Raw genomic sequence first — 18,197 nt, 5'->3', positions numbered from 1 at the left:
TTACATTGTTGTAATATAAATGCATACCATTCTATTGAAAAGATATATACTCCATAAGATTCATTTAAAAAGTTTCAGATATTTTTCGTCAGTTAGCTGGTTGCATGGCAAAAATATTTAAAATGTATTTTCCAGTGGAATAAGGAACATACAGATTCTATTTGAAACAAAAGTCAAAATAAGTCTATCAGGAAGAATTATGCTTAAATGATAATAACCCTTATCCATCTTTTGTCACAAGTCAGGCAAACACCTAATCTTATTAAATAATACAAGAAGTTTGACATGCATATTAACAAGGAAAGGAATGAAGATTTAGAGGAATTTTAAGAAAAGCTCAGAAGTAACTGAGTTGGTGTTTTATTCAGACATATTCAGTATTTTAAGTTTTATGCCAGATCACCCATCTAAAATACCTGCTAGGTTATAGTAAATAGTCTATAATGGTGCAATTCATCAGAAACAGAGAAAGAAATTGGGGAGGGTGGGGTACCTGGGGGGTTGGAAATGCAAGCTTTCTTAGTGGAGACACGTATGGCCCCTTCAAAGAACAGCAAGGCAAGCTTGTGTGCATACTTTGATGAGAGACAAGAGACTGGAAAAGTCGCAGGAGGCAGGAGTGGTTACCCATTGGGCTGTTAATTGCAAAGTCAGCAGTTTGAAACCACCTGCTGCTTTGCTGGAGAAAGACAGGGCTTTGTACTCCAGAACAAGCCTCCGGTGGGTGATGCCCCTCTGACTACACGTAGGGATGGGAATAACCTGGTTATCACACAGAGAGTACTGGAGTGATGATTAGAGTAAATTGAAATGATAACTCTGACTTGAATGTTTCAAACCTTGTCATTTGATCTCCCTTTGAATATACTTTGAGCTCAATGTGGTTTTCATTATTTTCTGTTAGTTTGTTTTCCCAGCTTGGGGCTTATCTCTGCTGTATTTTGTTATTGGTGGCATTCTTCATTCTCTGTTATGTATCTTTCTATGTTTGTTTCTTTATATTAAATCCAAGTTGGGTGAATCTATAGAGACAATAAGTAGAATAAGGGTTCCTGGGGGCTATAGCAGGGGAGGGAGACAATATCAAGGTGTACAAGAGTGTTTTGAAAGTGATTGTGGTAGCAATTGTACAACACTGTATGATATGACTGAACTATTTAAGAAAAGGTTATTGTCTTGGAAACTCACCTGGACAGCTCTATCTTGTTCTACAGAGTAGCTATGAGTTGGTATCAAATCAATAGAAGTGAGTTTAGTTTAGTTGTGGTCTTTGCTTTTAAGGAGAGAGAAAAGACCTGGGATATAATGAGCAGAAGAGTGATTTTTTTTCCCTACCAACACATTGAGGCACCATAAGGAACTTCACCTAAGAGGTATAAAACCTAAGGCAGGGATCTATTAGGAGCTACCTTTTGGCCAGAGGTGTAGCTGTGGAGATACCGAGTTGTGATTAGATTCTGGATATCTGTTGTGTACATGCATGCCAAGGTTTACTAATGGGTTATACATAGATGTGAGAAAGAAAAAAAGTGTCAAGGAAAAAACCCTAAATTTGTTTATCTGAGTGAAATGACAGAATATATATGCTTGCTCAGAGAGAAAATTAAGTTTCTGTGTCTGTAGTTTGGTTGATTGCTTTTAACTTACTGCCTGTTCAGTTTGTTGCTCTGAGCTCTACGCTGTATGAGAGTAAAAGTCTACATTGATGTATGAAAGACCTTTGTCTAGCTTCTTAGTGATTAAATGTTCTGTCTGATGGAGGAAAAGGGAGGTAAAGTAATATAAATGAATTTTGATTCAGTTAATTTCCTTCACAGTCTTTATATTCTTCTCAGTTGGCAGTGCAAATTCCAACTTGAATGTGTTTAAGTGTTTGAAACCTGTGTACAAAACAAAGAGCCCTGCAAAGAGATATACCCTTGTACTCCTGTTCTGTTTAAATATTCACCTGTTTTCTTTTATAGAAATCACTGCGAATGCACGATGAATTTGATTTTTAAAATATTTCTGGAAAAATCATAGAAAAGTATCAATATTTGCCTCTACGTTTATTAACATAGCTTTCTTCTGTATCTCCAACTCTTGCACAAAGACTTCTGTGCCTTTTGAATTACACTACATCAGAATGACTGTGTTGGTACACCAGGAAGACTCAGATATAATGTTTTCAATGTTCTTTGAGTGTGGACGATCAACGCAGTCTGACATGGGTACTATCAGAGTGTGAGGTAGGTGGGGTCAAGTTTCCCAGTGAAATCCTTATAGGACAGCCCTTGCTGCGCTCAAAGAATGAGCAAGTGCATTGTCAAGACTGAGAAGAGAAGTCCTCGATACAAATGTCTTGACTTTTGCTTTTAACCAATGAGTTTCCAATTTCTTAAAATTTCTTCCTGAAAATCTCCCATGATCATCCTTTGTAATTTGAGAAAACCTATCAAGATTAGTCCGTTGGAATCCATCTCCCCACCCAAAATTTCCAAACTTCTGAGCTGACCTTTCTCTCTTGAATTCATCTTTGAGATCTTCTCAACCTTTCTGAAAATGCTTATCATATAGACTTGTGTATAAGCCGAGTTTTTCAGCCCATTTTTAAAATGCAGTTTTTGTATTAAAATTAGGTGCCTGTGCTGATATTCGGGCTGGTTTATACTCGAGTATATACGGACATCCATGTAAGAATTGTTGTTCTCTGTGGGACAACATTTCCATAAACTTCTTGCAAAATTTCAATGATTTGGAAAGATGCACACTTGTGTTTGGTAAAAAAATTATTTGTTGTTAGGCCTAACCTCAAAATTGTATTTTCCTTTGGCACCAAAGTTACCATTATATTAAGGCACCCTAAGGATACCAAGGTGCCTGCATTCCTGGGAAAACTTATCTGTAGCAATGAGCTGGTCACAAAGACATATTTAAACATGCTGTGTTCGGAGCAAGCCATGCTTGCATGAAATGGAACACTGCTAGCAGGAGGGTTTGCTTACCTTCCCTCATATGAATGGGTTTATAAGTAAAATCTGTAAAGTCTGGATTTTTCAGCAGTTGAATCAATGGATGCACATCAATTAATTTGTTAAATTATGTTTCCATTTTTGAGAGTAATATTTTTTCAAAGTTAAAACACTATTCGATAGCAAATCCTGAAAGTTAGAAAATAATCGTACTACTCTGATTTTGGTCTTCTGTACTGATATCCAAAGAAACTTTTATTCTGCTTTATAATTCTTAACAGAAATTTGGAAATCACTTAATGATCGGTGAAATGTTAGGATTCCTACACCATGTCTCAGGTAAGTTGAGTAAGTGTGAGGGCATGACATGTAGAGAAACAGTGCTTTGTGGGAATATGATCATTAACAAAATATTGGAGTGATTATTTTCTTTATTGGTGCTATTTGAAAATAATTTGCTTTGTTGGTTCTGTAAAATAGATTAATTTGCAAATGTAAGAGCTTCATCCTTACTAATTTGCATAGATTTGTGGAAGATGAAAAGCAAAGCCCCTCAAATATGTCCTAAATATGTTAAATATGCTCAAAGCAAGTAATCTTCATTCAGTTACTCAGAAGGATGTGCTCAAATATCCTACAATTCTCTACAGTATTCTGTTCTAAATAAAATGTTGAAATCATACAGTATTCTTGCTTCAAAAATTATATTTCTATAAACATGACTCATTAACTTTTAGTCAATTTGATAGATAAAATTTAATTTTAAAGACCCATATACTTAACTTATTCTGAGAAGGGCTTAGCAATTAAATGAAATCTATTATAATTGGTAGAGTATGTATGATCACTAAAAAGTAGAGTAGACATAGAAACAATTGGTGCAACTCTAACCTCATCTATATCTGTACTGTATTCTAAAGTTAAATAGAGTAATTTACTTTCACTCATTATTTTTTCTACAGTTTGATTTATACAGTTGATGTGGCTTCAAAACCTTTTTTTTTTTAGTTGGAGAGATGATCACAGAATAGAGATTAAATATGTCATTTCTTCAGGGATTACTTTATTACATATTTGGCTATTTTCCAAGATGCTAACTTTCTAGAAGAGGTAGAGTTAAGGACATACTACTTCAAGCTGTATTTAAATAGGGTCAATCTATGGACACACAAGTTATCTTTGAAGTCAGTAGGATCACGAAGTTCAGTGAGCTCTTCGGGTTCAGAGAAAATGATGAAAAAGGTTTCTAGGCAGGAACTCATTCTTCTTTCATAGTTGTTAAGTGCCTTTGCTCTGCATACCCTACTGAAGTTAAATAATAACTTCTAGTGTGGTACTCAGTAAGTAGTCATAGAAACATCCATTTGAAACCAAGAGTATTAGCTAAAGGATAAATGTACTTGGAATATTAATATTAATTGATGTAATAATATAATATCATATTGATGTAAATAATAGCACAAATTATTAATACTCATTCATATATTCTTTAAATATTTATTTCCTTATATAGATACTAGTCCTGTTAGGTAATTTTCATATGAAACACTTTTTTAATTCAGATTTCATTTAGAAAAGGCATTTACACTAAGCCTGTTTTATACAATAATCAGCTAACTTGGGAAAACTCTATTTAATAAAAATGGTAACTCATAAGCTCATCATCATCATGAACAAAGTCAGCAATCTTATTAAAATTCATTAAGTTATTAAATTACTATTCATTGAAGGCCTGGTAGGTTATAGGGAAGAGGCAAGGATATGATTTCTGATCTAATCAAGTTCTGTTATGGTTTATTAACTTGATGCAACATGTAATGCACTATTTTGCAAGTATCTACTAGCTTGCCTCCCGCAAAGAATGGGGGCCTCCGCAACCTCATTTATCTACTGCCAGTGTCTGTGAAAGACAGCACTGCTTTTCCACAATCACTAATTGAACAAGCAGTATCTAATTATTCAGGAAATAAAATTTGGCAAAAGAAAAGTGATTATAGAAATCAAAGTAAGAGAAAAATGGCCATCAGAACTTGCATCAAAATCATTACCAGTGTGTAAATCCAGCCTCAGCCAATGTGACATGTCTTTCTAAGACTCTTCAAATGATGATTTCTGCAATTCCTCACAGAAGGTCCAACTGAATACTCTGTGGGAAAAGATGAGTCTATCTGCTCCCGTGAAGACTAAGTCTCTGAGACCCAGGGGGACAGTTCAATTCTGTCCTATACAGTCACAATGATTTTAAATTGATGACATGGCATTGGATTTATTTTGCGCTTTTTTTTTGTTAATGATGAGGATGATGTGTGGAATGGAACATTTCATTTTCTGATAACTTTAAATGTTAGATGTTTCTGAAAGTCTTTAAACACGTAAGAACTTGCACTTTAAATATTTTATTATGCCGATGGCACAGTTGGGTAAGCTTTGGACCGCTAATCACAAGGTCCATAGTTCAAACCCACCTGCCATAAAAAGATGAGGCTATCTGCTATCTTAAAGATTACAGAGCCTCGGGAACCCAACATCAATGATCAGAATTGACTCAGGCATGAGTTTTCTTTCTCTTTTTTTTTCGTGATGATGATGAGAATCCTTGATCCTAATCTTCATACATACTTACTATAATTAAAGCACTATGCCATTTCACCCCTCATCCTCATTATTTTACATCATTTCCTCAAAACGTTATGAAATATATGTTATTACAAGGCTCACTCTACATACAGGGAAATAAAGCTTTGGGGAATTCTAAAATCCTGATCCTACTTTAAAGGCATTAATTAACAGACCTGGATCTACTCAAAACCAAGATGTTAACCGTGATTTGCTCACTGACTCGAAGGTTTACAGGGCCAAATATTCTAACTATTTGAATGTCCTAGAACTTATCATTATAAAGACAGCAGCATCAAGGACTTTACAGTAAGTTGGCTTTTTAACTTGAAAACAATGCTTGCAAGTTTTTGGCTTTGTAACAAATCAGATAATTAGTACTGAAGGAGGTAGGGAAACCAGATGGGTTTAACTTTGAAATAACTACTAATAGTTTGGAAGTAATAAAGAAAAAGATAACATACAAAAAGAAAACAAGTCAATATCAACATATAAAATGCCTAAACTTCTACTGGAAGTCTTTCATCAATGTGCAATGTCTCGACTATTTAAAACAGTTGGGGATAAGAGTACAATTAAGGTTCCACAGTAGAATAAATAATTGTCACCCAACTACTAATGAGGTTGGGAACTGAAACCCACCAATGTACAAAGAATCAAAGGTCATAAACAAGAAAACCACATATTAGAGCAATTATACTATGGGTCAGAATTGACTCAAAGGCAACATCAAAGCTTCCAATTTCATTGATTTCCAGATAGGTAATTGATTTTCTCACAATGACGTGGCAAATAAATAATTTTCCTTCCCCTGGATGTTGTGGCAGTAGGATTGGTGGTTTTTCAAATGGACATGAAAGTTGAATAGGGAAGATCTCAGAAGAATTGATGCATTTGCAGCATGGTGGTGGAGAAGAATGTTGAAAATACCCATGACTGACAAAAGAACAAACACATTTGTCTCAGAGAAAGTACAATCAGAATGTTCCTTCCTTAGCATCCAGGTTGATGATGATTCATCCCATCCCATGGACTTAGGACGTGTTATCAGGAGAGACCAGTCCTGGGGTTTGGTAAGTGAAGGAGAAGCAAATAAGAGGAAAATCTTCAATAAAATGAATTGACAGTGGTGAAGACTGAGCACAGGCAGAACAATTGCTGAGGACAGCTGAGGGCTAGGCAGCATTTCCTTCTGTTGGAAACAGAGTGACTATGAGTAGAAACCAATTTGATGGCCCCGTCTTCATTACTCTGCCTTAAGTACAATTTTTAATATGGCTGGATCTGTTTCTGTGATCACTTATTTATACTCCTGGCCGATTTTTCTACTTTTAATCTAATACTACATATTGCTTTTATTAACTCTTGCTTTAATACAGTTTTCAGATCTAGTAGATGAGGATATCTTGGCTAAAGTTGGGCCTGCATTCTTCTTCAGAGATTAATTCAGTTTTTTATACTAAATACTTGCTGGTATTTTTGTTAGAATTTCATTGGTTTATGAAATATTCAAATTTTCAAAGGATTGAATTTAGTTGAGTAAAATATAACTACTTTTATTTTGTGTCTCCTTATGTCATTAAAAAAAGTTTCATACTTTTTTAAATTAAAGAGTAAGATGTCTTTCATAGATTTATTCCTAGTGCTTATAGGTTTTTATCAATTTTATATAGAACCTTTGTAAGGATTGCATTCTTTAATGGAATTTTGAATAGCATGTATGTATCTATACATACTCTGAAAATTAATTTTTAATAAAATCTGACTATATTATTTTACTAATTAAAATATTATTAACACATTCTTCTGTGTTTCCTAATTAAAAGATGACAGAAACTAAGAATAATGATTTGTTTCTTCTTTTCAAATTCTTATATCTTTTATTTCTTTTACTTATTTTGCAATTATAATCAGTTATATTCTACTGCTAAATAGATGTAGCAAGTTTTTTTTATTGGCCTTACAAGAGCTTTAACACAGTTCACACTTACATTATGAAAAATTTACAATTACTATGTGATTTCTAATGTTTTAGACACCTTTATTGGGGGGGATTAAGAAGTCTCTTTCTTTACTCAGATGTGTGATTATCATAAAAAGATGTTAAATGTCCTGAACACTTTTCTACAGCTAGTAGGGGGAATTTCTTTCTTCACTACTGTAGTTTGAAACTAAACCTCTCTCCATTTGACCTACATTCCCACTTCCCGTCTCGTTTTTCCTGATTTTCTTTTACTCTTGTCCTCTACAGATGCTTTCTCCTTTTGTTACAGCTCCAGAGTGTGTTTTGAAATATATTATATATTGTAAAACAACTTGCTCAGCATTTACTTTACTTAGAAGAATGGGTCAGAAAGCCCACCTTGCCTTCCAATCAGAAAAGGAATTCCTTTCCATTATTTTTTAATCAACATCTACAAAAGCTTTTCCAGGTCTACACAACTTCTCAGCTCACTAAGCATCATTCAAAGACCAATTCATTTGAAGAAAGACGATGTGCTGGAGAAGGGCAATATTTACTCCGTTGTATTAGGCAAACACACAGTCTTCTCCATATTACAGGAGCCCAGGTGGTAGAGTGTGTTGCTGTGTTGGGCTACTAAATGGTTCACATCCATTGACCTGTCCAGAGGAGAAAGATGAAGAAAATCTGCTTCAATACAGATTTCCAAAAAAAAAAAAAAATTGGATTTCCAGCCCAGAAACCCTGAGGAGCTGAGTTAGAAATGATATACATATTTGAATTCTAGGTTGTATCAATGACTAGCAAGTTTGTGAAGTATAATATCTGAACATAAAAATTAAATGATGATTATCAGCATTTTAATTGTATTTTGTATTTTCCTTCTCATTTTTATTATCTTCAGAAATCATTGCAGTACATATGTACTATATGACAATAATCTTAAAATGCGCTTTCTGGTAGTATTGTTTAAGGTAAAATTAGATTTAAAAGGGTTTCAAAATAAGCAAAGTAAGTGCAGAAAGCATACAGATAAAACACTGAATATACTATTATTTGTATAGTATCTTTAAGCACATATACATGGCTGCTTACATGAAGATGCAAGTATATGAAAACTATAAAAGTTCTATTCATGTGATCTGCTAGACATAATGGTCTCATGCTGCTCTTCCCCCCGTGCATCCTCCCTTCTACTTATCCACTGTTTCTAACTAGTTCTCTCTCATTCTTTAGGTCTTAGAGGAAAAGTCAATTATTTAGAAAGAACTTCCTTATTTTGTTTTCTCGTGGTTGATGTCCTTGGTTTACATGTCTATGGAAAACTCTTCTTTCCAATCACAATTGTCGTGAAATTCATGGTTGTTCAATTTCTGTACACAGCTGTAACTTCCATTAGGACAAAAGGAGTTCCCATGCTTTATTTGTTTTCCTGCGTCTAGGGCCTAACACAGTTCTTTGTTCCTACTTGGATTAAACAAGCGTAGTTCAATGAATAATGTGAACATTCTGTGAACAGGAATTATCACAAGCGCCTGGAAGACACACTCATACACTTGGACCATCCATCATCTGAAGGCAAAACAAGACAGAATGACACATTAGCACCACTTCCAAACATATAAAAACGTAATTTGGTTGATGATGATAACAAGTTTCATAGATGCAAAGGTACTTTCTTTACCTGGAGTTATTTAAATAACGCTCAATCACGTGCTTTTAAAGTATAAAATACTTGCCAAGGACTGTAGTGCACTAGAACACACGTCGCTCATCTCAAAGTCTCTCAAAATACCGCATCCATTCCATAAGCTAGGGCAGTGGTCTTCAACCTTCCTCATGCCGCGACCATTTCATACAGGCCCTCATGTTGTGGTGACCCCAACCGTAAAATTATTTTTGTTGCTGCTTCATAACTAATTTTGCTACTATTGTGAATCAGGTGATCCCTGTGAAAGGGTTGTTCAACCCCCAAAGGAGTCGCGACCCACAGGTTGAGAACCGCTGAATTAGAGTCCAAGTATCTCAAAGAATTTTCACAAACCCAATCAATAAAGATCATCTTCTCAACTCCCGGAATTACAGCTTTTTAATTTAAAAATCAAAGCTCACTTCCACTGAGTGGATTCCACATTACTGCAATCCTACAGGAAAGAGTAGACTTGCTACTGTGAGTTTCCTAGAAGGTAAAAGTATATGAGCATAGAAAGTCTCATGTCTCTTCTGAGAAGCAGCTGGTGGTGTCGAACTGCTGACCTTGATGTTACAGCCAACACTCACTCCACTATGCTATCATCCAATCGATATTAAGCCAAAAGAAGACGACAGCCAACAAACTGTCAAAGTAAAAAATGGTGAAATCAAGGGACAGAGGACCATCCATCACCAGTCTTCATACCTGTAAGTGATGTGCTTGTGCTGCCACTTCTGACCCGTCAATGCATATCGCTTTCGACGGATATTAAATTTCGAGCTACCTCTTGTCTGGTCAGGGACGCCACACCGAGGCTTCTTCATCCAGCTGTAAAAAGTAGTTATATTTTAGTGTTTTTTGTTTTACAGTAACACTAATTGATAATTTCAAAATAAATCAACCTGCAACTGTGATAACAAAAAGAGTCACCTAAAGGACAAATGATCAATTTTCCTGAAATTTGAAGTCAAAACACTTTTTTAATTCAATGATCGAGATCACTAGCTTATGACCTACCTCACCTTCCTCAGATAATTTTTCTCTTTCCTTCAGTTTGAGCTACTAGCTGACTGAGGTTTTCTGAAGCTTATGACTAGAATCTACCATTAACAAATGTGTGATCTTGCGTGTCATGGAACCTGAGTCAAATTCATAAATCAAAACAATTTAAAATGAAATTTTTAGCTTTAAATAATCACTAAGATCTATTCTAGCTTTAATATGCAGTAATTACATGACCTTAAATTTCAGGAATCAAGGTGATGCACACAAGTTTTGAACTTATATAAAAGTCTATTATTTGTTCAAATAAGATTTGCCTGTTTCCACCTTTTCCTTCCTTCATTTCAATCATAACTCCAGTTTTCAGGGAGCAGGCTTTGATGAGGGCACATTAATAACAACTACAATTCAAGGATTAAGAAATATATTTGTTTTATAATGTGAGATTTAACATCAGGAGAATAAGGTTAAAGATGCTATCTATATCAGGAAAAAGAAATACTACTTCCAATTTATTGATTTTAATAGACATAAACACACATGCACATATAATTTTTTCCCTAGAGGATCCCACTGGGTCTTTGACAGACATATTTTACATATATGCCTTCATCGTAAGGAAAATATGTTTATTAATTTTCAGTAGTTTTCCTTAATTCCTAATCAGATGATTTTGCAGTTCCTCAGCTCTTTTAATTCAGTAGTTACCAACTAAATCCTGGTGATACATGAATCAAAAAGGAGACTTTTTAAAAATATATTTTTCCAACTGCCCAGTAACTTATCTCTCTTAAAATTTAAAAATGTAGAAACTATTATGTAAAAATAAATGAAATAGTTTACATATTAAGTGTGATAAATCAACTCCTCTTCTTTTATGACATTTTCATGAAACAATTAAATATAACTTTTATTTCTTTACAAGGACAATTTCCCAATGGACACTAGAATTTTCTGTAGTTAACTGACTAAGCAAATTCCATCCCAGCTTTAAATATATTCCAGAATTATTTCAGGAAACCACCTTTTCCTTCTTTAAAGTCTCCCAAACACCTGTGACTAATTTTAAATGCGAATGCCAAGAAGTCTATCCAGACCAACTGATTTAAACTTGCTGGATTTGGGACTAAAACCTCAAACCAAGCCCATTGCCAACTAGTCAGTTCACATATGACCTTTTAGAACAGAGTTGAGGCTGGAGAGCTCTTATTTTAAACTGATATTCCGAGGATATACCTAAACCCAGTGAAATCTGAGACATTTCGCCAAACACTTAAACACACAAAAAGCAAACAACAAACAAAAAAAAAAACCCCAAACTCAAGGACAGGTGAACCTACGTATCCCCAATACTTCATATAATCCCAGTTTGTAAGAGCTATTCATTGAGTCATTATGTAGATGAAAAAGGATAGTGTGATTTGACATGAAAAATAATTTTAAGATTTAAATTAAGATAAAAAATCTAATATATATGATTCACTATGAAAGTTTAGGTTGTTTTTAATATGTTCTTTCATTAATTGTAACATTTCCAAGGTAAGTATTTATCTTTATCTATTTGAAGGTACTGGGAAAATAAACAATATATAATGATGAAATATGAAACACTCTTACTGTGAGACCTGATACACTTATATTTTTATAAGAAAATATTTCAGTAAGTACTCTGGTAAAATAGAAATACATATTACCTGGAAAAAATGGTATTCTCATCATTGCTAGAATACTTTATACATCAAATAAATTGATGAAGGCTGTAATCCTACTGAATACAATACTTAGAAAATATTTAAGTTTATTAATGGAGATGTTTGTTATGCATGTGTTGGTGGCCATACTTGTTTCTCAGTAAAGCATGAGCATCATCTTCAAGTCAAGGTGTATGACTTACTCCCCTGAGGAGTCCTCCTAGCTCAATAGTGAGAGCTCCGTGCTAATGCTAATTGAAAGGTTGGTGGTTTGACTTAAGTCTTTCGCTGGAAGAAAGACTTGGTTGCTTCCTTCATTCACAGCCAAGAGCACCATACGGTAGAGTTCTACTCCACTCATGCTGCTAAGAGTTAACATCTACTGGATGTCACCCACATCAACATCATTGCTCCTCCTGGGCGAGAAGACACCTGATGACTTCCTTATTTTCCCGTTTCTCTTTTGTTCTTTCATTTCAGCGATTTGTTCATCAATTTACTAAAGCACTGACTCAGTTGTTTTATAGTTTTAGCTCTTATAGCATGCTAAGAAATATGAACGTGATCCTGCAATCTCTCTACTCGGTATATGCTCTAAAAAGAAGTGAAGAAACACAACAGACAGATATACACCCATGTTTCTTGTAGTAATTTCTATAATAGCAAAAAGATGAAAGCAATCAAACATTTGTAGGATAAACAAACTCAGGTACACACACACAAGAGAAGATTACTGGGTGGGGGACATTTTTCTCAGCAAAGTTAACCTTTTCCCTGTAGATACATATTTTAGGACACCACTATTAGAAAGGAAAAACTGATTTTCCCATGAAAGGGTAAGATTTAAATGATCACAACAGATTGGCTGCGCAACTCTCCGTATATTTCTTTTCTTTGTATGGATCAGATTCCACAATAAAAGGGAAAAAGAAATAAACAGAGATGACAGAGGGGAAAAAGAGGCAAAGAGAGAAAAACCGATCACAACTGCAAGATGCCACACCTACCAGACCTAAACACTGGTCTGAGTATAAATGGAGGAAAAGTAAAAGTGAACATGACTTAAAGTCTATTTTTATTGTAATAAAATATCTTAATGGGGGCTCTTATAGTTCTTACAACAATCCATATATCAATTGTGTCAAGAACATTTGTACATATGTTGCCATCATCATTTCCAATACATTTTCTTCCTACTTGAGTTCTTGGTATCAGTTCATTTCCCCTACTCCCACTCCCATCCTCCCAATCTCGTGAACTCTTGATAATTTATAAATTATTGTATATACTCATATATAAGCTGTTTTTCAGCACATTTTTAATGCGGATTTTGTGGTAAAATTTGGTGCCTCGGCTGATATTTGGGTTGGCTTATACTCGAGTATATGCAGTGTTTTTATTTTTATATTTACACCATCTGTTGTCTCCCTTCATGCACGTTTCTCTTGGTCATTCCCCTGGGCACGAGGGGTGTGTGTGGTTGTATGTCTATCATTGTAATCGGGTCCCCTTTTCTCTTCCTCTCCCCCACCCCCACAATTTCCCTATATCCTCATGGTATCAATACTGATACTCATTATTGGTCCTGAGGGGTTTATCTGTCCTGGATACTGTATGTCAAGAGTGCTTATCTGTACCAGGATACATGCACTGGTCTAACCAGATTTGTATGGCAGAACTGGGATTATGATATAAGGGGGAGGAGGAAGGAAGCATTAAAGAACTATAGGAATGTTGTGTGTTTTGCCAGTGCTATACTGCAACATGGCTGGCTACTCAGTTCCTTGTGACCCTTCTGTGAAGGAATATCCAATTGTCTACAGATGGGTTTTGGGTCACCATTCTGATCTCCCTCCTTTGCCTCAAAATGGTTGGTTGTTTTGGGTTTCTGATGCCTGATTCCTGATCCCTTTGACACCTCATGATCCCATGGGTTGGTGTGCTGCTTCTTCTATATGGGGTTTGTTGCTTCCTTGCTAAATGGCTGTTTGTTTAACTTTAAGCCATTAAGACACCAAACACGATATCTTTGGCTTCACCACATTTGCTTATACACCCATTTTGTCTTCAGCGATGGTGTCAGGAAGGTGAGCATCACAGAATGGCAGGTTATTAGAACAAAGTGTTCTTGTGCTGAGGGAGTACTTGAGTAGAGGCCTAATGTCCACCTGCTACCTGAATACTTAACCTATACATATATATAGTTAGACCTATATCCTTATCATTATATATTAATATAGTTACATATATACATGTCTCAGTTTATACCCTTATAAATGTCTTTTGCCTCTGGACTTAAATGTATTGTGACATACAAGTTAGTTTCAAACAAACAAATAATGAGAAAGTGTGGGCAAGAAAGAGAGAGAGAGAGAGAGAGAGAGAGAGAGAGAGAGAGAGAGAGAGAGAATTTTCTTGCTGAGTTCAGGTTGATAGGTAAGAAATAGTAAGATTTTAAAAATGACATATGTGGATAAGTGTTCTTAGATTGCCATCTAAGTATATTATCATCATTTTAGTAGTACCTGAAATAAAAACAGAATAATAATTTTTATACCTCAATGGTGTACTACTTCCTATGGTTCCTTTCTTTGATGAAGTCTTCAATAGTCTTCTAAGGCCCAAGTCAGAAATGGCAGTACCCTTCCTTGCTGCTCTCTCCTTGCAGCCAATCACTCATGAGGCATTTTCTCATGTCTCTAAATTCTCACATATCCCACACTCTCAATAGCATCTTCTTTCTCAGTCTTAAAGGAAAGCATGTCACAGTATGCCCAGTATACAATGCCTTTCCAGAATTAGATTGGGCTCCAAGACACAGCGCCTCACTACTTCCTGAGCTACACTCTAGTTTGTACAGAATAAAACCTCTCTACCTTTGTATGTAGTCACTGCTTTCTGGCATACCATTCTCCTAGTTTACCCTGAGATCTTTTTGAGATACAGTGCACAAAGACAAGGTGCACTGTCCCAATATATTGGTGTACTGTGAATTCCAATTAGTGGGTGTCTATCTTTCTCTTCTGTTCACTTACAAACAACCTTGGCATAGACCAGAGTCCAATATTTCTAACATGAAGCAAATGAACTAAAAGTACATGTTATTTTGTGTCCACTAATTTACTCATTGTTCTGTTTCTCTCAACTTGACAACACAAAACAAAAAGCCAGGGCTGATGAGTTAGATTCTAAAGGTTGAGAAGCCAGAACCCAGAATTCCATGGTTCAGGACTCCAAAAAACACCCTAGTTCCATGACATTCACAAATTATAGAGAATATTATCTCCATTTATCATCAGGAGATCCTCTGTCCAAAGAATCATTTATTGTAAAGGTCAGAAGTGCAATTCTACTCTGAGATATGTGAAGTCTCACTGAGTTGGCACCTGCGTGGCAGCAGGTGGTTTCATTGACTTATTACAAGGACTGTTGTTTTCAAGTTCATGGAGTCTGTCGTGACTCACAATGACCCTGTGCACAACAGAAGAAAACCCTGCCCTGCCCAGTACTATCCTCACAAGGGTTCCTAACTTTAAGCGTATTGCTGTGGCCAGTGTATCCATTTTAACCAGGGTCTCACTCTTTTTTGAGCAAGACCTTCTATTGTACAAGCATGGTGTTCTTTTTCCAAGGGTCTATTTTTTCCTGAAAACATGTCTAAAGTACAGGAGAGCAAGTCTTGTGATCCTTGCTTCTAAGGAGCAATTTGGCCATACTTCTTCCAAGGCAGATTTGTTCTTTTAGCTTTCATGGCACGTTCAATATTCTCCACCAGCACCATAACTCCAATGCACTGAGTCTTCTTCAGCCTTCTGTATTTCTTTTCCACACTTCAGCAAGGTCTTGTGCAGATTCACCCAAGGCAATACATTCTTTTATCTCTCGATTGCTGCGTTTATGAGTATTGATTGGGGATCCCAACAAGATGAAGACCTTGACACTTCAATCTTTTCCCTATGTAGGTGATGCTACCTATTGGCTCAGTTGTGGGGATTTTTATTTTCTTAAATTGAGTTGTACCCCAATAAAATTATTAAAAATTGAGTTGTAATCCATAATGAAGGGTATAATCCTTGATGTTCCTCAATAAGTGCTTCAGGTCCTCCTCATTTCCAACAAGCATGGTAGTTTCATTGAAGTTCGCATGCGGGTTGGTAAGCCTCCCTCCAATAATTGATATCATATTCTTCTACATATAATCTAGCTTCTCTAATGACATTCTCAGCACACAGAGTGAATAAGTATGGTGAGAGGACACTACCCTGGCACCTACCTTTCCGTATTTAAAGCCCTGTAGCATTCCCTTTTTCTGTTCACACAAACTGCCTCTTGATGCATGCACAGGTTCCATGTGTGCAGAATGAACTTTTCTAGAATTGCCATTCTTCTCAGTCCTCAGTGTAGTTTGTATGGACCACAAGCAGCCAGCCTTTGCGTAGTCAATAAAATCCAAGTAAAAATCTCTCTGGTGATCTCCGCTTTCAACCAAGATCCTGCTGACATTGAAGTGCTATCAGGTCCTTTTCTGAATTGGGCAGAAGCCCTTGGCAGCTCCAAAGCAATGTACTGTTGCAACCGTTGTTGGATGATCTTCAGCAAAATTGTACTTGTGCGTAACATTACTGATATTGTTTTATAAGTTGAGCATGATTTGAGGTCACCTTTCTTTGAAATGGGCAAAATATGGATCTCTTCCAGTCAGGTGGCCAAGTACCTGTCTTGCACATTTCTTGGAACAGATGACTCAGGGTTTCTCGTGCTCATCAGCTTGTTAAAACACTTCAATTGGTTTCACATCAGTTCTTGAAGACTCATTTTTGGCAAGTGCTTTAATTGCAGCTTGAACTTCTGTTGGTATCACTGGCTCTTGACCACATGCTTTCACTCGAAATAGTTGAATGTAGACTAGCTCTTTTATTGGGATTACATGAGTCACACCATGTGAAGCACATATATTAAAGAACGCATCATAGTGATTAACTGCTTTTCCCATGGCTATTAACGTTGTAAGAATCAATGTTAATATCTTCATCATGCAAATGATGGTTGCTGTTAGATACCGTCAAGTCAGTCCTGACCTTGAACAACCTTTGCACAACAGAATGAGCAAACCCACACGATGGTTCCTACGTTTGAGCCCGGTTGTTGCAGCCACTGTGTCAATCCATCTCCTTGAGGGCCTTCACCTTTTCCCCTGCCCCTCCGTTTTACCAGGCATGATATGTCCTTCTCCAGAAAGGTGTCCCTCCTGGCAACATGCCCAAAGTAAGCAAGCAAATTAGGTAAGGACCACTCTGGCCACACTTCTAAGAGAGATTGGTTTGTGCTCTTGGCAGTCTATGGTACTCTCAATATTCTTTTACAGCACCAACCACGATTCAAGTGGGTGGATTTTTCTGAGGTCTGTCTTATCCAATGCTCGACTTTCATGTGCATATGAGGCAATAGAAAATACCATGGCTTAGATGGGCTCACCTTTATCCTCAAAGTAATACCCTCGGGTTTTCAATATTCTAAAGATGTCTTATGCTGAAGATTTGCCCAAAGCAAAGCTTCTTTAGATTTTGTGACTGCTCTTTTACTATCCTCCTATTCTAATGCAAATAGGAGGATGTCATTGTAACAGTGGTAATGGAAGCAGCAATAGCAGCATTCCGATATCAGCATGTTTCAACTCATTTTATGAGTGTGTTAAAAAAATAATACGTGTAACAATAAAGCAAAGCATATTGTCCAAACTTCTGTTTCTGAATAAAAATAGAGATGATCCCATTGTCTTATTTTATGTGAATGAAGCTGCCACTAGCTTCTGTACCTGTTTCCGATATATGAACCTATCAAGTTTGCATTCGCTTCCATAAAATATAATTTTCCCCCACAAATGAGCAGCACATTTGTGCTGTTCCCATAGGGCCATCAAAGGACAATTCTGGAAGTACTGTCACCTTAGTCACTAGATGGGGTGTCCTCTGTAGACGGTCTAGAAAGGAAACACTTTTAAATGGAAAAGTGCATTGGGGATGACTCCTGGCTCCGACTTGTACCCATGAGAAAAAAATCGCTCCCTGATGAACTGGGACTTTGAAAAATTGTTCATCAGCATAATGTGAAACTGGTTTCTACCCTTCAAGCTTTCCCAGTTTCAATTACAGGCAAGAACAAAGTCCAGTTTTGTATTGTCCCTAAATGATTCTTAAAGAAATTTAAAAATATTCTTATTTTCTCATTGTGAAAAATTCTGGTTGGGGACATAGAGTCGAGCTGAGTGGTCATGGAGAGGA

At 36.2% G+C, this 18,197-nt stretch overlaps 1 protein-coding gene across 1 annotated transcript in view; it reads right to left on the bottom strand.

Annotated features, from left to right (window-relative positions):
* The window catches only part of MMP16 (matrix metallopeptidase 16), a 309,425-nt gene that overhangs the window by 145,764 nt on the left and 145,464 nt on the right, over positions 1-18,197 (bottom strand). Inside the window, exon 3 of the mRNA XM_075549513.1 lies at positions 9,929-10,051. Within this exon, the coding sequence (XP_075405628.1) occupies positions 9,929-10,051 (123 nt within the window). The remainder of the gene's footprint in view (positions 1-9,928; positions 10,052-18,197) is intronic.

The sequence above is a fragment of the Tenrec ecaudatus genome, chromosome 5, assembly GCF_050624435.1.
Source record: "Tenrec ecaudatus isolate mTenEca1 chromosome 5, mTenEca1.hap1, whole genome shotgun sequence".
In the NCBI taxonomy this organism is placed as follows: domain Eukaryota; kingdom Metazoa; phylum Chordata; class Mammalia; order Afrosoricida; family Tenrecidae; genus Tenrec; species Tenrec ecaudatus.
Note: the sequence above shows the minus strand (reverse complement) of the source record. Positions and strands in the feature narration are given on the sequence as shown.